This window comes from Solanum lycopersicum, chromosome 8 (genome assembly GCF_036512215.1).
Source record: "Solanum lycopersicum chromosome 8, SLM_r2.1".
Taxonomy (NCBI): Eukaryota; Viridiplantae; Streptophyta; class Magnoliopsida; order Solanales; family Solanaceae; genus Solanum; species Solanum lycopersicum.
In genome coordinates, this window is record NC_090807.1 from 51840384 (window position 1) to 51855904 (window position 15521).

Sequence of the window (15521 nt, forward strand, 5' to 3'; positions counted from 1 at the left end):
CAGGGACCTGGTTCCCAAGCCAGGAAAGTTGAGATTGTCAACATGCAGGAGGTGGTTGACATTCTGAGAAACCAAGCTGTTTTGGCAGGAAGAGTGTTTGATATGGGGATCATAACTCTTCCTGGCATGGACTCTCTTCACGATATGGTTGAGATCCAATATTGGTTACACTTGTTAAACAGGAAATCCCCCATTCTCCATGAAAAAGAAGTGCGTGAATTTTACTATAATATTCAATTCAAGGACGATGGGAGAATCCTCACACGAGTAAATAACATTGATATATTTTTAGATGATGGTGTGTTGAGCAAAATTTTCAGGGTGCCTAGAGAGGGGACCGGGTCTGTACTGGGTAGAACTTGCTCTTCTGAGTTTGCTGCTGTGATTTCTAAGACACTCAAAGCAGAACTGCTTACTGCACAAAGTGAGGGACCTGGTTCTTCAGTGGTTCAAGCTCTGGAGAAAGAGAATGCTGAGTTGAAGGCGAAGATAACTGCCCTGCAGGAAAAGTCCATCAAAGACAATGATGCTGCCAATGCACAACTCACTCTTGTTATCCAATCCCTGTCTCATCCTCCTCCCTCTTCTTAGTTTGTTGAACAACCCCCGTTGTGTCAAGATTTTTTTTGTGGCTTTTTAATGTGTTGAAGAATGTTCAGTTTGGTTCTAATGTATTTATGTTATTATGGCGTACTGGTTAATTCATTCCTGTGCTGTTCTAATTATCTTCTCTTGTGCATGCTTTTTCCTTACTGATTAGTTGCTTTTTAACTTTGATCTTGTTCAGTGTTTCTGCTCACATCACAGGTTTACTGCATTTCTTTTTTATGATGCCAAAAGGGGGAAGTAAAACTGTGTGTAGCTAAATGATATTTTAGTGAGGGGGAACATACAGTGAGGGTGAATGTACAGTGAGGGGGAATATAAAAAGGGTGAAAAAAGTTGGAGAGGATCTTAGATCATGGCTTCAGTGTTTGTCATCATCAAAAAGGGGGAAAATGTTATTTGTAGTTTTGATGATTTGACAAACTTGGGGACCTTGTAAAGGTACTAGTTTCTTAATTGAGTATTGCAGGGTTCTTGCTTGGGTATTGTAGATGAAACAAACCCAGGGACCTAGTAGAGGTACCAGACTCTCATGATGAGGAGCCAGTTGATTGCCAGCTGGAGACGATACAGAAAGTAGGTGCACACTTCCCGATGGCGTCAGAAAGTGTGACTTTTCCAGCCAATGGCAAAGAGGTTTAGGAAAGTGACTTGCCCATATAAAAGGCACTTTCCTAAACATTTTGTTCAGTTTTTGCAACTTGATAAAAAACTTTTCAAGAACTCTTGCAAAGGCTACCACAAAGCAAACGCAGAATTATTCCAAGAACAATAGAAATATCTGGAGCTTTTCGTCTAGTTGTTTAGGAATACATTCTCTTGTTCTTAAACTGTAAACCATTCCTGAATCTATAAAGGAATTGGTGTGTTGCTTTAGAAGTATAGGTTGTCGAGGTGGGATAGCTTAGTGGGTAGATTGTTTTCTACTTAGCCTTGTTAAGCAATAGAGGACTATTGCTTTATTGTGAGATTGATAACTCTTTATTTACGTTTGGTGTAATCGTGTTTTACTTTTGCTTTTGAAGATTAGTGAAAACGATTGAAAATCCTGTGAGACAGGTCGTGGTTTTACTCCCTTAAGCAAGGAGGTTTCCACGTAAAATCATCGTGTTGATTTTACTGCATTTAACTTTATTTTTATTCATTAGTGTAGTAAGAGACCTGGTCCATTACTTGTTAAGTGAAGGCATATATTCTATCACAGATGATCATTAGTTTCATTTTGGACAATCCTGCAAGAAGAATAACTCGGAGGTGAATTTGCATTTATATTAAATCTTGACATTGAGGAATCAATAGGAAGTTTGTTCCTCAAAATTCAAGGATGCCTTATATAATTGTATATTGGAGAAGCAACAATTTATACCTCAGATTTTCAAAGGCCGTAAAACGATAGAAATAACCATTATTACTTAATTTCCAAATAGCTTTATCATTTGTGTCTATTGGAGTACCTTTGATTAAGTTCAAGATTTCCATTGATATGGGATATTGAATAGGTGCTAAACTGATCATAATCAGGTTTGGGATTTGGATTAATTATGTGAAAATAGAGAATTTACCTGAGTCCAGTTATCCACCCCCAGAACATACTATTACCTGAGTTTATCTTTCATAGAATCTTTAGTAGCAATTATCTTAGAGTTTGGATTACTCCTTTGGCAATACTTGGCTTTGGAAAAAAGAGAAGGTTTTAGCTGACAAATATCTATTAAGCTTCTAAATCTCAAACACATGTTTTTCCATGATAGCTATTTTGTCAATCTCTTTGTCCCCAAAAACAAAAATTATAACTAGAATTCTATGACCATTTCAATAAATGTCCAAAGGTGAGAAAACTCCAAGACAATTGATCATAAGCCTTAGACATATCTAGTTTAATCACAACATTACAACTAGAATTATTAGACCTTATATTGTGGATAATTTCTTGGGTAACAAGAATATTATCCGTGATTTGCCTACCTTTAACGAAACCAGATTGGTTCTTATAATCCTTAGAGAAATGATTTTAGACAAAATCTTATTTGAGAAATTTCTTAAACTTATAGGTCTATGTTTTGAGAAGCAATCAGGAGAAATACCTTTAGGGTATAGAGCTAAACACGCATGTGTATAAAACTAAGTTTGTTAAGAGATAAAAATCAAAACAAGTATTTAATCTAAAAGGTACACCCCCTTTTTTTCTCAATGCTTCTATAATAGAGTTAAAATCTCCACCTATGACCCAAGGACCATCAATAGTAGTGTTCAGATGTTTGAGTTTGTCTCACAAATATCTTCTTTTGCTAGCTTTAGATCAAGAATCACTACATCAAAAATGATCATCAAATATGTACTTTTAGCAGCAATTAGCACTCTCTATATATGTCACTAAAGCCTTAAGCGACATTGATTTTCTAACGACACTTGACTAATATTGACAAAGACTTTAACAGTCTTTATTAATATCAATATTTAATGCCGCTAAAAGTTATTTTTGTCGTAGTAAATATGCAGTAATTATCAAAAGCGGGTTGTGTCTCCGTGTAAAATGATCGGCATAGTAATTTTTGTCCTGCTTTTTGACACTATTGAACAAACATGATATCAATGGGGTGAGACCTGCAATTTATGATATCGACATTTTGGATTGTGATATGGACTAATAGATGAGTACAAATATTTTGATTAGAATGATGACGACTCTTCTCTATGCAATTTAAGACAATAATTATACAATTAAGTTTTTCCCCCCACTAACCTTATTTTCAAATTTAATGTTGTTTTCCCTTCTACTTTCCTTTAGATTATACCTTTCTTTTTAGTTTACTTGTTTCCATAATCTTATGTTTAATTCATTGTCCAGGTATGCTTCTCATATTGCAAGTACGACAAGAGCTAGAGTTCATTGATATGTGATATTCTTGGAGGAAAACTTGATCAAGGATTGAACTATAGCATCTCGATAGGAGGATATGGATATTTTCAAAATTCTAGCACTTGCTCAGATAGTTGAGGAACTCTCAAGTAAGATTTAGGATACCCACTATCGAGAAAGGGAGCAGACTTCAGGACATAATTTCCTTAAACAACAGTCCATTCTGCTAGTAGTTCCCCATCTCAATTTAGATTGCATAGGTATGATCTTTTTGTTCAGTCTTGAATGGGTCAGAGTTCAGGACATTAGGTTCCCGTTGCAGGAGGGTTCATGTTGTTGGACAAAATGATTATCATACTCATGATAATGTCCAAACTAAATAGCAATAGGAAGAGAGTAACAATGACACCAAATATTAAAATGGATAAATATGATACCCGAATAAGTAATACAATAATATTGATGAAAAACATGGTAGTGTCAAAAGACTATTACGCAACACTCTTTTTTTTCTTACAACTCACAATAATATTACTTGCACACTATTTTTCTCACAAACTAAGAAGAATTTTTGTGGATTACTCTCTTTATTCTCTATTGCTTCTCTATTTTGGTGTATCTTCAAGTGTCCAATTACTACTCTATTTGTAGAGTTTTTTGAACACTTGTTTACATCATTAATGACATAATATGATAGTCAATTTCAACAAAAAAATTGGTTGCCTAACTCTATCGAACTTATACCAAACTTTGACTACCTACTTCCATAAATGTGGCTATCAACTTTCACATTGGTGGCTACCAATTTTCACATTTGTGGCTTGTAATTTCAACAAGTATTATTGCTGCAAAATTAGTGCTGCCAAGATTTATTTCCACAACTATCTCCCTTAGTTTTGATTTTTATACTTTACTCCAAGGCTTGATCTCAATCTCTGAACAATCTTCAAACTTGAGAGGCTTTTAAAAATATCCGCAATTTGATCATGAGATTCACATACTTGAGCTTTACCTCTTTCTTGGCAATGCATTATCGGACAAAGTGATACCTGATACACTGGATTCTTTGCTAGTGCTTGTGCAGATTTATTATTAACAAAATTATTGTGGCTTCAATTTGTGGCAAATTGAGTTCCATTAATAACCGTCTCAACCAAATAGCATGACACGTACATGATGTTGCTGTCACATATTCAGCTTCACAAGTCGAGAGAGTAACAATTGATTGTTTCTTTGAATTCCAAGAAATAACACAATCACCCAAGAAAAACACAAAACCTGATGTGCTTTTTTCTATCATCAACATCTCCCGCATAATCACTATCACAATATCCCACAAGATTAAAGTCATCAGAAGAAGAATAAAATAGCCCAAGGTCGATTTTACCTTTGAGGTAGCGAAAAATTCTTTTAGCAACCTTCAAGTGAGTGGAGATAGGAGATTCCATGAAGCGACTTACTACTCCAACTGCAAAGTGTATATCTGGTCGCGTACATGTCAAGTACCTCAGACTTCCTATGAGACTCTTGAACAAAGTGGAATCCAGTTCTTCTCCATCTTGAAACTTTGACAATTTTGTTCCACTTTCCATTGGGGTGTTCACAGGGTTGCAACCCAACATGTTGAATTTCTTCCAAATCTCCTTTGTATAGCTTTCTTGAGATATGAAGATGCCTTCCTCTATTTTCTTCACTTCTAGCCCCAAGTAATATGACATGAGTCCTACGTCCGTCATCTCAAACTCAAGGGACATAGCTTTCTTGAAAGCTTCAAATAAAACTGGGTTGTTACCCGTTAGAATGAGATCATCAACATAAAGACAAACAAGCAGAATACCTCCATTAGTATGAAATTTAATGTAAAGAGCATATTCATGGAGACAACGAGTAAGCCCATTGTCTTGAAAGTATTTGTCAATGCAACTATTCCAAGATCGTGGAGCTTGCTTCAACCCATATAAGGATTTCTTCAACCTCAGCACCTTATCTTCGTGATTTTTTAACACAAAACACAATGGTTGCGTAACATAGACTTCTTTTCAAGATATCCATTCAAGAATGTCGATTTGACATCTAGTTGATGGATCTTCTACTTTATTTGTGCCACTAAAGAGGTCAATAGACAAATTGTCTCCAAGTGGGCAACAGGCGCATAAACTTCTTCATAGTCGATGCCATGCCTTTGTTTGTAGCCTTTAGCCACAAGTCTTGCCTTTTATCTTTTTACTTCTCCAAGAGCATTTTTCTTCGTCTTGTATATCCATTTGACTCCAATTGCTCTATGGTCCTTTGGAAGAGTTGTCAACTCCCAAGTGTTTTTCTTCTCTATTGACTGGATCTCCTCTTCCATGGCTTTTCTCAGCTTTTTGTCTGTAACAGCTTCATCAAAATTCATTGGTTCACTATCAGCAAAGAGACAACACAAAAAATCAAAATTATTAATTTCTTTTGTGTCATCATAGAGTTCTTGGATGATCCTCATCCTATGTGGTCTTTCACTTGAACTCGCTTGAGAAGTTGGAGATGAAACATTTGCTGGTGAAGGAGGTGGGGTTGCATCTTGTGCAGGTGTAGTGGTCTCCTATTCTTCATCATCTCCGAAATGTGGAAGAAAATCATCTGTTTTTTCTTCCGAAGTCTCCCAATTCCATGATGCTTCTTCATCAAATTCAACATCACGACTCACCACCACCTTGTTATTGCTTGGATTGTACAATTTGTAGCCTTTTGAAATTGTTTCATAACCAACAAACAAATATGTTACACTCCGATCGTCAGGTTTAGCTCTCCCTTAATGTGGAACATGAGCATAGTGTCACGGACCTACTGATTCTGACAAGACTCCGTGCGGCACTTGACGATTTGCTCACGATTCTTTCATGATCTCGCAAACTCAAGTCAGCCTTTCACAATTTAGATCGCTAAGAGAAGTAAGAAGAAAGACCAGAGACGGAAATTGGAAGAATGGACTAGTATCTTTATTAGTCAAAATTGTTGGATGCTTTACAAATACATTGACCCTACTATTTATACTACTCTACAAACTAAGAGTAAATAAATGCTATATAAAAGTCCCTATGTACATGCTTCTTATTCCAAGAAGATGTCTTGATTTCTTCCAAAAAGACTCCTAGATTTCTCTAGTCTGCCCCAAGACTCTAGAAGACTTTTAGAATCCCTCCCAAGCCTCTCCAATGCCCAAGGCTGCTGCCCCTTGGTCTGTTGCACGCCCAGGCCACTTCTGCCCCTTAGTCTGCCAGGTTTTTGGGCCGCCTGTGCAGCAGTCTGCCTGGCGCTGGGCCTTTGGGCCGCCTATGCTGCAGTCCACCTGAATGGGTGGGCTGCCTGCTCCCTTGCATGCGCTGCAAGCTGCACGGGTTGGTGACGTTCTGCTTAGAAAATTGGCGGGATGTCACAATCTCCCCCACCACATGATGCGACGATCGTGTCGCATTGTGATAGTATCGGCGTTGAGTTCTGCCGGGCGACCATCAGCTCACGTACTCGATCAATCCCTTCGAGCAGCTTCTTCATCAATGTCCCGACCTTTCTCGACCCGATCTTTGAAACTTCCTCCTTCAACGGAGGCAAGTGCCTGCGCGGCTTCTTCTTCATCACGGCAGAGTTCTTGCTCAGAACTCTCTTTGCCTGCGGAGGCAAGGTCTTCTCAGCACCACTGTCTTCTCTCGAACTTGCAATGGTTGCTGCTGATGTAAACCCCTTCCTCACGTCGACCCTTTCGATCTTCATGGCTGTCAGACGTACCTGTCCCTCCGTGGCCTGCGCCTTTACCATCGGAATCGTAAATGTCCCTCCTTTCTCCATGATCTTCAATTGTTGGAGATAAGGGTCAATCACGGCATGGTACTGTTGGAAGAACTTCTGCCCAAGCACAATATCAAAAAGATCTAAAGGAGCGACGACAAATTTGGTTTTCCCTTGCCAACCGCCTATCGTGATGTTCACCCCGTGCGCAATTCCGATAATGGGAATTGGTGGGGCATTGACAGTCCTGATTTGGGCGTTGCTTGAAGTATAACGCAACCCCAACCTCGTTGCTTCCGTTTTGGTCACAAAATTGGCCTCCGCACCCGTATCGACCAATACACGAGCACTCTACCCATTGACAGTGATGTCAATGTATTGAGCCCACGCCATAGACTTCACAAGTCCCTTTTCAGCATGCTTCGGCTCCGCTTGCCTTGGCTTATCTTGCCTTGGCCTCGTCGATGGTTGCTCAATCACTGCTCCGCATAGGCTTAACAAGCCCAACTGCTTAGTCTGCGCGACTTCATCATCCTCTTGGGCTTTCTCTTCCTTCCGCTCACGAAGGATAGCACCAAGACTTTTCAGTTCAGGGCATCTTTTATAACCATGCGGCCCTTTGCAAATAAAGCAACCATCCTTGGAATCCCTTACCGTGTTGCCACGATCTCCGGGTTTCTTGCCGTTGGACTTGTAGGTCTCACGCCTTTGAGGCCGCTGCTCCTCGCTTCGCCTCTTTGGTTGTGGCCTTTGCTGCTCGCCTTCGCCACTGTCTTCCCCACTGTCATCGTGACTGCCTACCTCGTCATCCTCATCGGCAGTGATAGACTTCTCCTGCCTGAAGTCTGTCAAGGCTTCGGCCTGTGTAATGGCGTCGTCCATAGTCCTGACCTGCCACCGTTCCAACTCCGTTTTGGACCAATTTTGCAGCCCATCCATGAAGTAGAACAAGGCGGCGGCGTCCTTGAGGTCGGGAATCTGAAATGTAAGGGTGGTAAACTCCCGCACATACGCGCGTATGCTGCCCTTCTGTCTCAACTCCCTCAACTTGCGCTTTGCCTCATAGACAACGTTGTTAGGGAAGAACGCCTTCTTGAACTCCACACGAAACTGCTCCCATGTGTTTAACACGCATGTTCCCTTTGCAATGTCAGACTCCTTACGCTTCCACCATAATATGGCCAACTTCGAAAGATTCAACACAGCCGTGTTGATCTTGCTTGCATCACTTCGAACCCGCATACACTTGAAATAATTTTCCAAGTGCCAAAGGAAATTCTCCACCAATTGCGCGTCACGGACGCCTTTGAAGACAGGTGGTTTGGGCGCCTCAACTCTGGCTTCCCTTTCCCGGTCATGTGATGAGGATCCAACAACCTCTCTTTCTTCCTCGAGTGCTGCCACCTTGGCCTTAAGCAACTCGACTGCGCCAAGTGATTCCCTAAGTCTAGACTCTAAGGAAGTAATGGCCTCCTTTGTCTCGAGCTCGGCTCACTGGCGTGCCTCCAACTCCTTTCGGATGTTAAGAACTTCTTCAAGGGAGTACTCCTCAAAGGTCTTGAAATTTCTGTCCGTCACGTTCAAGCGCGTGCCTATGATCTCAACGGCCTGCCTTGCCATTTCGACGCTTGAAATCCACTCCTTTCCGATAGTAACGTCCACGGACTCCTCGTCGGTGTCTTCGTCACTACCATCGACAATATTGGGCTGAAAAGATGTCTGCCCGTCACTTGATGTAGGGTCGGTTGGTGGAGGATCGCTTGGGGTGACCTGGGGCAGAATCACTCCGTTCCCCTTCTGCTTGTTCTACCCTTTCTTGTTCTTCTTGCCTCCGATTGTGGGAACGTTAGGGTGTTGCTGGCTAAGTCTCCTTCGTTCGTCATTCTCTTACGATTACCTCGCTCTGATACCACTTGTCACGGACCTACTGATTCTGACAAGACTCCGTGCGGCACTTGACGATTTGCTCACGATTCTTTCACGATCTCGCAAACTCAAGTCAGCCTTTCACAATTTGAATCGCTAAGAGAAGTAAGAAGAAAGACCAAAGACGAAAATTGGAAGAATGGACTAGTATCTTTATTAGTCAAAATTGTTGGATGCTTTACAAATACATTGACCCTACTATTTATACTACTCTACAAACTAAGAGTAAATAAATGCTATATATAAGTCCCTATGTACATGCTTCTTATTCCAAGAAGATGTCTTGATTTCTTCCAAAAGGACTCCTAGATTTCTCTAGTCTGCCCCAAGACTCTAGAAGACTTCTAGAATCCCTCCCAAGCCTCTCCAATGCCCAAGGCTGCTACCCCTTAGTCTGCTGCACGCCCAGGCCGCTTCTGCCCCTTAGTCTGCCAGGTTTTTGGGCCGTCTGTGCAGCAGTCTGCCTGGCGCTGGGCCTTTAGGCTACCTGTGCTGCAGTACGCCTGGATGGGTGGGCTGCCTTCTCCCTTGCATGCGCTGCAAGCTGCACGGGCTGGTGACGTTCTGCTTGGAAAATTGGCGGGATTTCACAATAGGTTATGCTCCCAAAGATTCTCAAGTGCTTAAGACTTGGCTTTCTTCTGCTCCATGCTTCTTGAGGTGTTTGATCTCGTAAATTTCTTGTTGGAGACCTGTTGCTCAAATAAATTGCACAAGAAACATCCTTTGCCCAAAATTCTTTTGGTAGATGTTTAGCTTTCAACATACATCTAGCCATATTAAAAATTGTTCTGTTCTTTCTTTCTGCAACTCCATTTTGTTGGGGTAAGAGGTACCGTTAGAGGGCGACAAATTCCATGAGATTGACAAAAGTCATTAAATTCTTTTGAAGTGAATTTGCCTCCTCTATCAGACCTTAATGATTTTATTTCATATACACTTTCTTTTCTACAAGTGCTTTGAAATTTTTAAAGGCAACAAAAACTTCAGATTTTTGCTTCAAAAAGTATAACTAAGTCTTTCTACTGAAATTATCAATAAAGAGCAAGAAGTATTTTATTTTACCAAAAGAAGGTGGATCGATTGGACCACGCACATCAGTGTGTACAAGTTGAAGTGGCTTACTTGTTCTTGATGTAGTCTCTTTTGGAAAACTCCTCCTTGCATGTTTTTCAAGAAGACAAGTTTCACACAATTGTTTTGGATGGTTGATTGACGGTATCCCATCAACCATGTTCTTGTCTCCCATTGATTTGAGCGCTTCAAAGTTCAAGTGCCCAAATCTCATATCCCAACACCATGAGTCATCTTGCACATTAGCCTTCAAACACTTTGCATCGATGGTTTGAAGATTCAAAGGAAAAAACCTATTATTTGTAATATGAACTTTAGCAATTAAGTTGTTCCTTGAATCTCTTAGCCAAAGATACATTTTTTTCATATGAATATCATATCCTTTTTCAAGAAGTTGACCAAACTCAAAATATTACTTTTCAATTTTGTCACATAATAAACATTGATAATCAATTTATGACCACCATCTTTACAGGATATCAGAATCGTACCTATCCCTTTAACTTGGATCTTTGAGGTATCTTCAAAAGACACATTACCTTTCACGGTCTTCTTTATCTCCAAAAATTTATCTTTATGGCCATACATATGATTTCTTCCTCCATTGTCAAGATACCATGAGCTGCAATCATCTTTATATTCTTCTTTGAGTGTTAATAACAGTGTTGACTCCTCTTCATCTTTGTTGTTGTCAACAAGATTAACTTTCTCATCTCCTACGCCTGTTGATTTTTCTTTCTTGTCTTTAACAAGACATCATTTTCATTTGAGGGCAAAGTTTCCTCATTTGCGGGTCTTGTATACCCTTTGTATACAATATCCCAAATATCTTGAGAGCCAACAATAGCTTTCATTCGTAGGCACCATTTTTCATAATTTTCTCTTGTGAGATGGAAGTATTGAAACGACAACGGACTATTATTTGTCGTGGCTCTGATATCACGTTGTTAGACAAAATGATAATCATACCCAGGATAATGTCCAAAGTAAATAGCAATAGGAAGAGAGTAACAACGACACCAAATATTGAAATGGGTAAATATGATACCCGAATAAGTAATACAATAGTTTTGATGAAAAACTTGGTAGTGTAAAAAGACTACTACTCAACGCTTTTTATTTCTTACAACTAACAATAATATTACTTGCACACTATTTTTCTCACAAACTAAGAAGTAGTTTGTGGATTACTCTCTCTACTTTGTATTGCTTCTCTATTTTGGTGTATCTTCAAGTGTTCAATTACTACTCTATTTATAGAGTTTTTGAACACTTGTTTACATAATTAATGACATAACATGGTAGCCAATTTCAACAAAAAAATTGGCTGCCTAACTCTTTCAAACTTATACCAAACTTTGACTACCTACTTCCACACATGTGGCTACCAACTTTCACATTGGTGGCTACCAATTTTCACATTTGTGGCTTGTAATTTCAACAAGTATCGCTGCAAAATTAATTGCTGCCGAGATTTATTTCCACACATATACCATGAGACCACTATTTACATCATGTGTCAACTGCATTAGACAACATCCTAAGTAGATACGCCTGGGTTTAGATGCTTTTTATTGGTATAGGCGTGATTGTCAATTTATGCAACATTGCCCGAGCAGAGATCGGGGTGATATAGCCCAACCTATAGTTGTTGGGTGATTTTTTTCATCGATTATTTGTCCCCCAAGAATTGGACCATAGTCTGGAATGGGTTGCGGTAAGCATAGAGGAGGAGGATACATATAAGGGTGTTTTCGAACCCTATTTAGTTACTAGGACTTGGAGACATCGTCATAGTACATTGATTGTTTTTACTCATGGTGAATGCATTGATAAATGATGTCTATTCTTTCATACATTATTCATTCGTTGTTAGTAAGTTTGGGGTATACCAAGAGTTATTGCTCATAGTATTTGTTATATCTACGACGCTTTTAGAATCTATTATAGATAGAAAATTTCATCAAGATTGTGTTGTGTAAATTTTCCATAATCTTACACTGGATGACTTGATTGAGTTAGATATATTTGACTTTCATGTCATCAACGTTATGGATTTGTTAGTTGCATGGTAGGCTAATGTTGATTGTAGAGATAAAGTTGTACGTATCATCTTCCAATTGAGTAGTCTTGTAATGGAAAGGTAATTCAAGGGTAGGTTTAATTCATACCTTAAGGCCCAAAATATGATTCATGGAGGTTATATCTATCATCTAATTTGACTTAGAAGCATCGCGGATAAACCGTAAACTATTTAGTTAATTCTTATGGTTGATTTGGGGTGTATTTACGCATCCAATTACCATAAATTACATGTATCATAGTTATATTCTATGTATAATCCTATGAATATCAATGTGTTGTATGCATAATTGTTGTGATGAGCTAATAGATATGATTAGAAAGTTTTAAGGCTTAAAACAACAAGGAGTGACCTAAATATGGATTAAAATGCAAAGAGAAGTATCCCAGACTCAAACGTAGTTAAAGAGACTGGTAATGGTGTTCACGATGCAAAGGTACCTTCCACAAAAGGGCGGCTGGTTAGGCTTAAAAAATTCATCCCCAATTTTAGGGGGTGGGGGCATTTTTTAGTTAATTAGGTAAGATTAAATTTTTAAAAAAATGAACTAAGACAATAAATGCAAACGGCTTAATGAAGTGATAGTCAAATAGATATGGGTATGACTTTTCAACTTTCCAATAAAAAATTGTGTACTTCTTTATGTTCAAGTTATCTTTTTCTTTTTTACCTTATTTTTTTCTAAGTTTTTTTTTTATATATTCTATCCTCCTCTCTTTTATTTCTTCTCACTTTCTCTTTTCTAATTTTATATCTCTCTCTTATTCAAGCTTAAGAATTTACTTGTTCTATTGATAGTTTATATTTTATATTTGAAAAAAAAATATATTGCAGCAGCCTGATTCGTTTTGGAAAATCAAGTTTTCATATCTTTTGAATCCGATAATATTATTTTAATTTCTAATATTATTTTTGTTTTGTATCTTATATTTATTATATTTTTATTTGATATTGTAAATAGTGTTTAAAATATTTGGTAGATTTTAATATGTCAAATAGAAAATATGAATTTGGTCATTCAGAACTTAAAAACAAAAAGATTGATAACTTGATAAAATCTCAAAAAGGTGCTCTTGATAAATTTTAGAAAACAATGTAAAATTTAAATCAAAAAAGGTAGGGGAATGCTCTTTAGAAGAACAAGTTACTAACTTAGTTGAAGTTGAGTTAGACAGTGATATAAACCAAAAAGAAGAAGAAGGAGAGGAAATTAGTGAAAAGTCCGATATAGATTCCCAAGAAAATCGAGAACTTATACATGAATTAAATAATCATACTTCTAAAAATATCTATGATCCTAGTCAATGTAATATTAATGGTACAAAGTTAAGAGACTTACTATTTGTAAAAAAGGGACCAATTAGAATTACCGACACATGTTTTTCAAAGGATAAATTTTTTTAAGGCACTTTTCAACTACATATTATTTTCAAAAAAGTTGGCAACTAGAGAAAGACACGAAAAAAGATGGTTAGTTTATTTTAAATATTTGAATAAGGTATTTTGTTTTTGTTGTAAGTTAACTAATATGACCTTTAATACAAAAAATAATAAGCTTAGAACTCATGAAACAACTAACCAACATATTATTAATATGAGCTCATGGATTAATACAGAATTTAGATTATGTAATAATAAAACAATCGATAAAAACATCCAAGACCAAATTAATAGAGATAGAGAATATTGGGAAAATGTGTTGTCAAGAATTATTTATGTCAAAAAAACTCTTGGAATAAATAATTGGCGTTTAGGGGGAAAATGAAAAAATATATCAAGAAAATAACGGAAACTTCTTGAGTCTTATTGAAATGATTATAGAATTTGATCAATTATTCAAGAACATATTCAATGAATCGAACATGATGAAATTCATTATCATTATCTTGGACATAATATATAAAATGAATTAATAAACTTATTGGCAAGTGAAATTAAAAAAAATTATTGAAAATGTTATAAAAACAAAGTATTTCTCTATCATACTTGATTGCACGCCAGATACAAGTCATCAAGATCAAATGTATTTTATAATACGTAGTGTAGATATTTCGACAACTCCAATAAATGTAGCTGAATATTTCTTAGAACTCTTAAAAGTGGATGATACAAATGGAAAAGACCTTTTTCAAGTCATTTTAGATGAAATAAAATGTATTCGACTTGATATTGATAATTTCAAAGGACAATGATATGATAATGGGTCTAATATGAAGGGAAAACACCAAGGCGTGCAAAAAAGACTTATTGATATAAATCCTAGATCATTTTATACATCATGTGATTTTCATAATCTAAATTTGATACTTTGTGATATGGTTAATTCTTGTACAAAAGCTATATCATTCTTTGGAGTGGTACAACGTATATATTCACTATTTTCTTCGTCTACTAAATGATGAAAATTTTTAAAAGATAGTGTACCTAGTTTAACTCTTAAATTATTGTCACAAACATGGTGAAAAAGTCGTATTGAAAGTGTTAAAGCAATAAGGTTTCAAACTCCACAAATAAGAAATGCTTTATTTAAATTAGAGAAGTTAGTGATGATCCAGAAATTAAAAGTAAAGCTAATTGTATAGCAATTTTTTAGCTTGAAAATTTTGAAGTTTTATTGAGTATGACTATTTGGAATGATGTATTATTTACCGTAAATTCAATTAGAAAAAGTTTACAATCAAAAGATATGCATATTGATGTCTCTATAGATCAATTAAGAGGTTTAGTTTCTTTTTTGAAAACATATAGAGAAGAAGGATTTACAAGTGCTATAATTCCAGCTAAGAAAATAGCATTAGAGATGAATATAGAACCTGTATTTCGTAAGAAACATGTGATTTATAGAAAAAACAATTTGATGAGAATGTTGACAATGAAACCACAAGATCTCTCGAAGAATCACTTAGAGTTGATCACTTCTTATACATAGTAGGCCAGTCCATCTTTTCACTTCAAAATAGATTTGAACAATTTGTACTATATACAGTGGCAGAGCCAAAAATTTCTCAAAGAGTGTCCAAAAATAGGAACTTGTTATGTTAAGGGTGTCCAAAACAGGTTAATTAATTATTTCAGTATATCATTTTACTTATATATATGTTATTTTTTCTCCGACGAATTAGACACCTATGACACTACGTGGCTACGCCACTGAGTATATATGAAAATATTTTTTGTTTTCTATTTAGTGGAGAAAATTGAGATTAT

General features: G+C 37.0%; 1 protein-coding gene and 1 pseudogene across 1 annotated transcript; one reads left to right on the forward strand and one right to left on the reverse strand.

Annotated features, from left to right (window-relative positions):
• Positions 1–4722: 4722 nt before the first annotated feature.
• LOC138338019 (uncharacterized mitochondrial protein AtMg00810-like) lies at positions 4723–5861 on the reverse strand. The gene is made up of 2 exons (XM_069288480.1): positions 5694–5861; positions 4723–5412 (listed from the first exon to the last, which is right to left on the reverse strand). The coding sequence occupies exons 1-2, from the start codon at positions 5859–5861 to the stop codon at positions 4723–4725; spliced, it is 858 nt and encodes a 285-aa protein (XP_069144581.1).
• An 8047-nt stretch (positions 5862–13908) lies between these two features.
• LOC138338020 (uncharacterized) lies at positions 13909–15243 on the forward strand (annotated as a pseudogene).
• Positions 15244–15521: the final 278 nt, after the last annotated feature.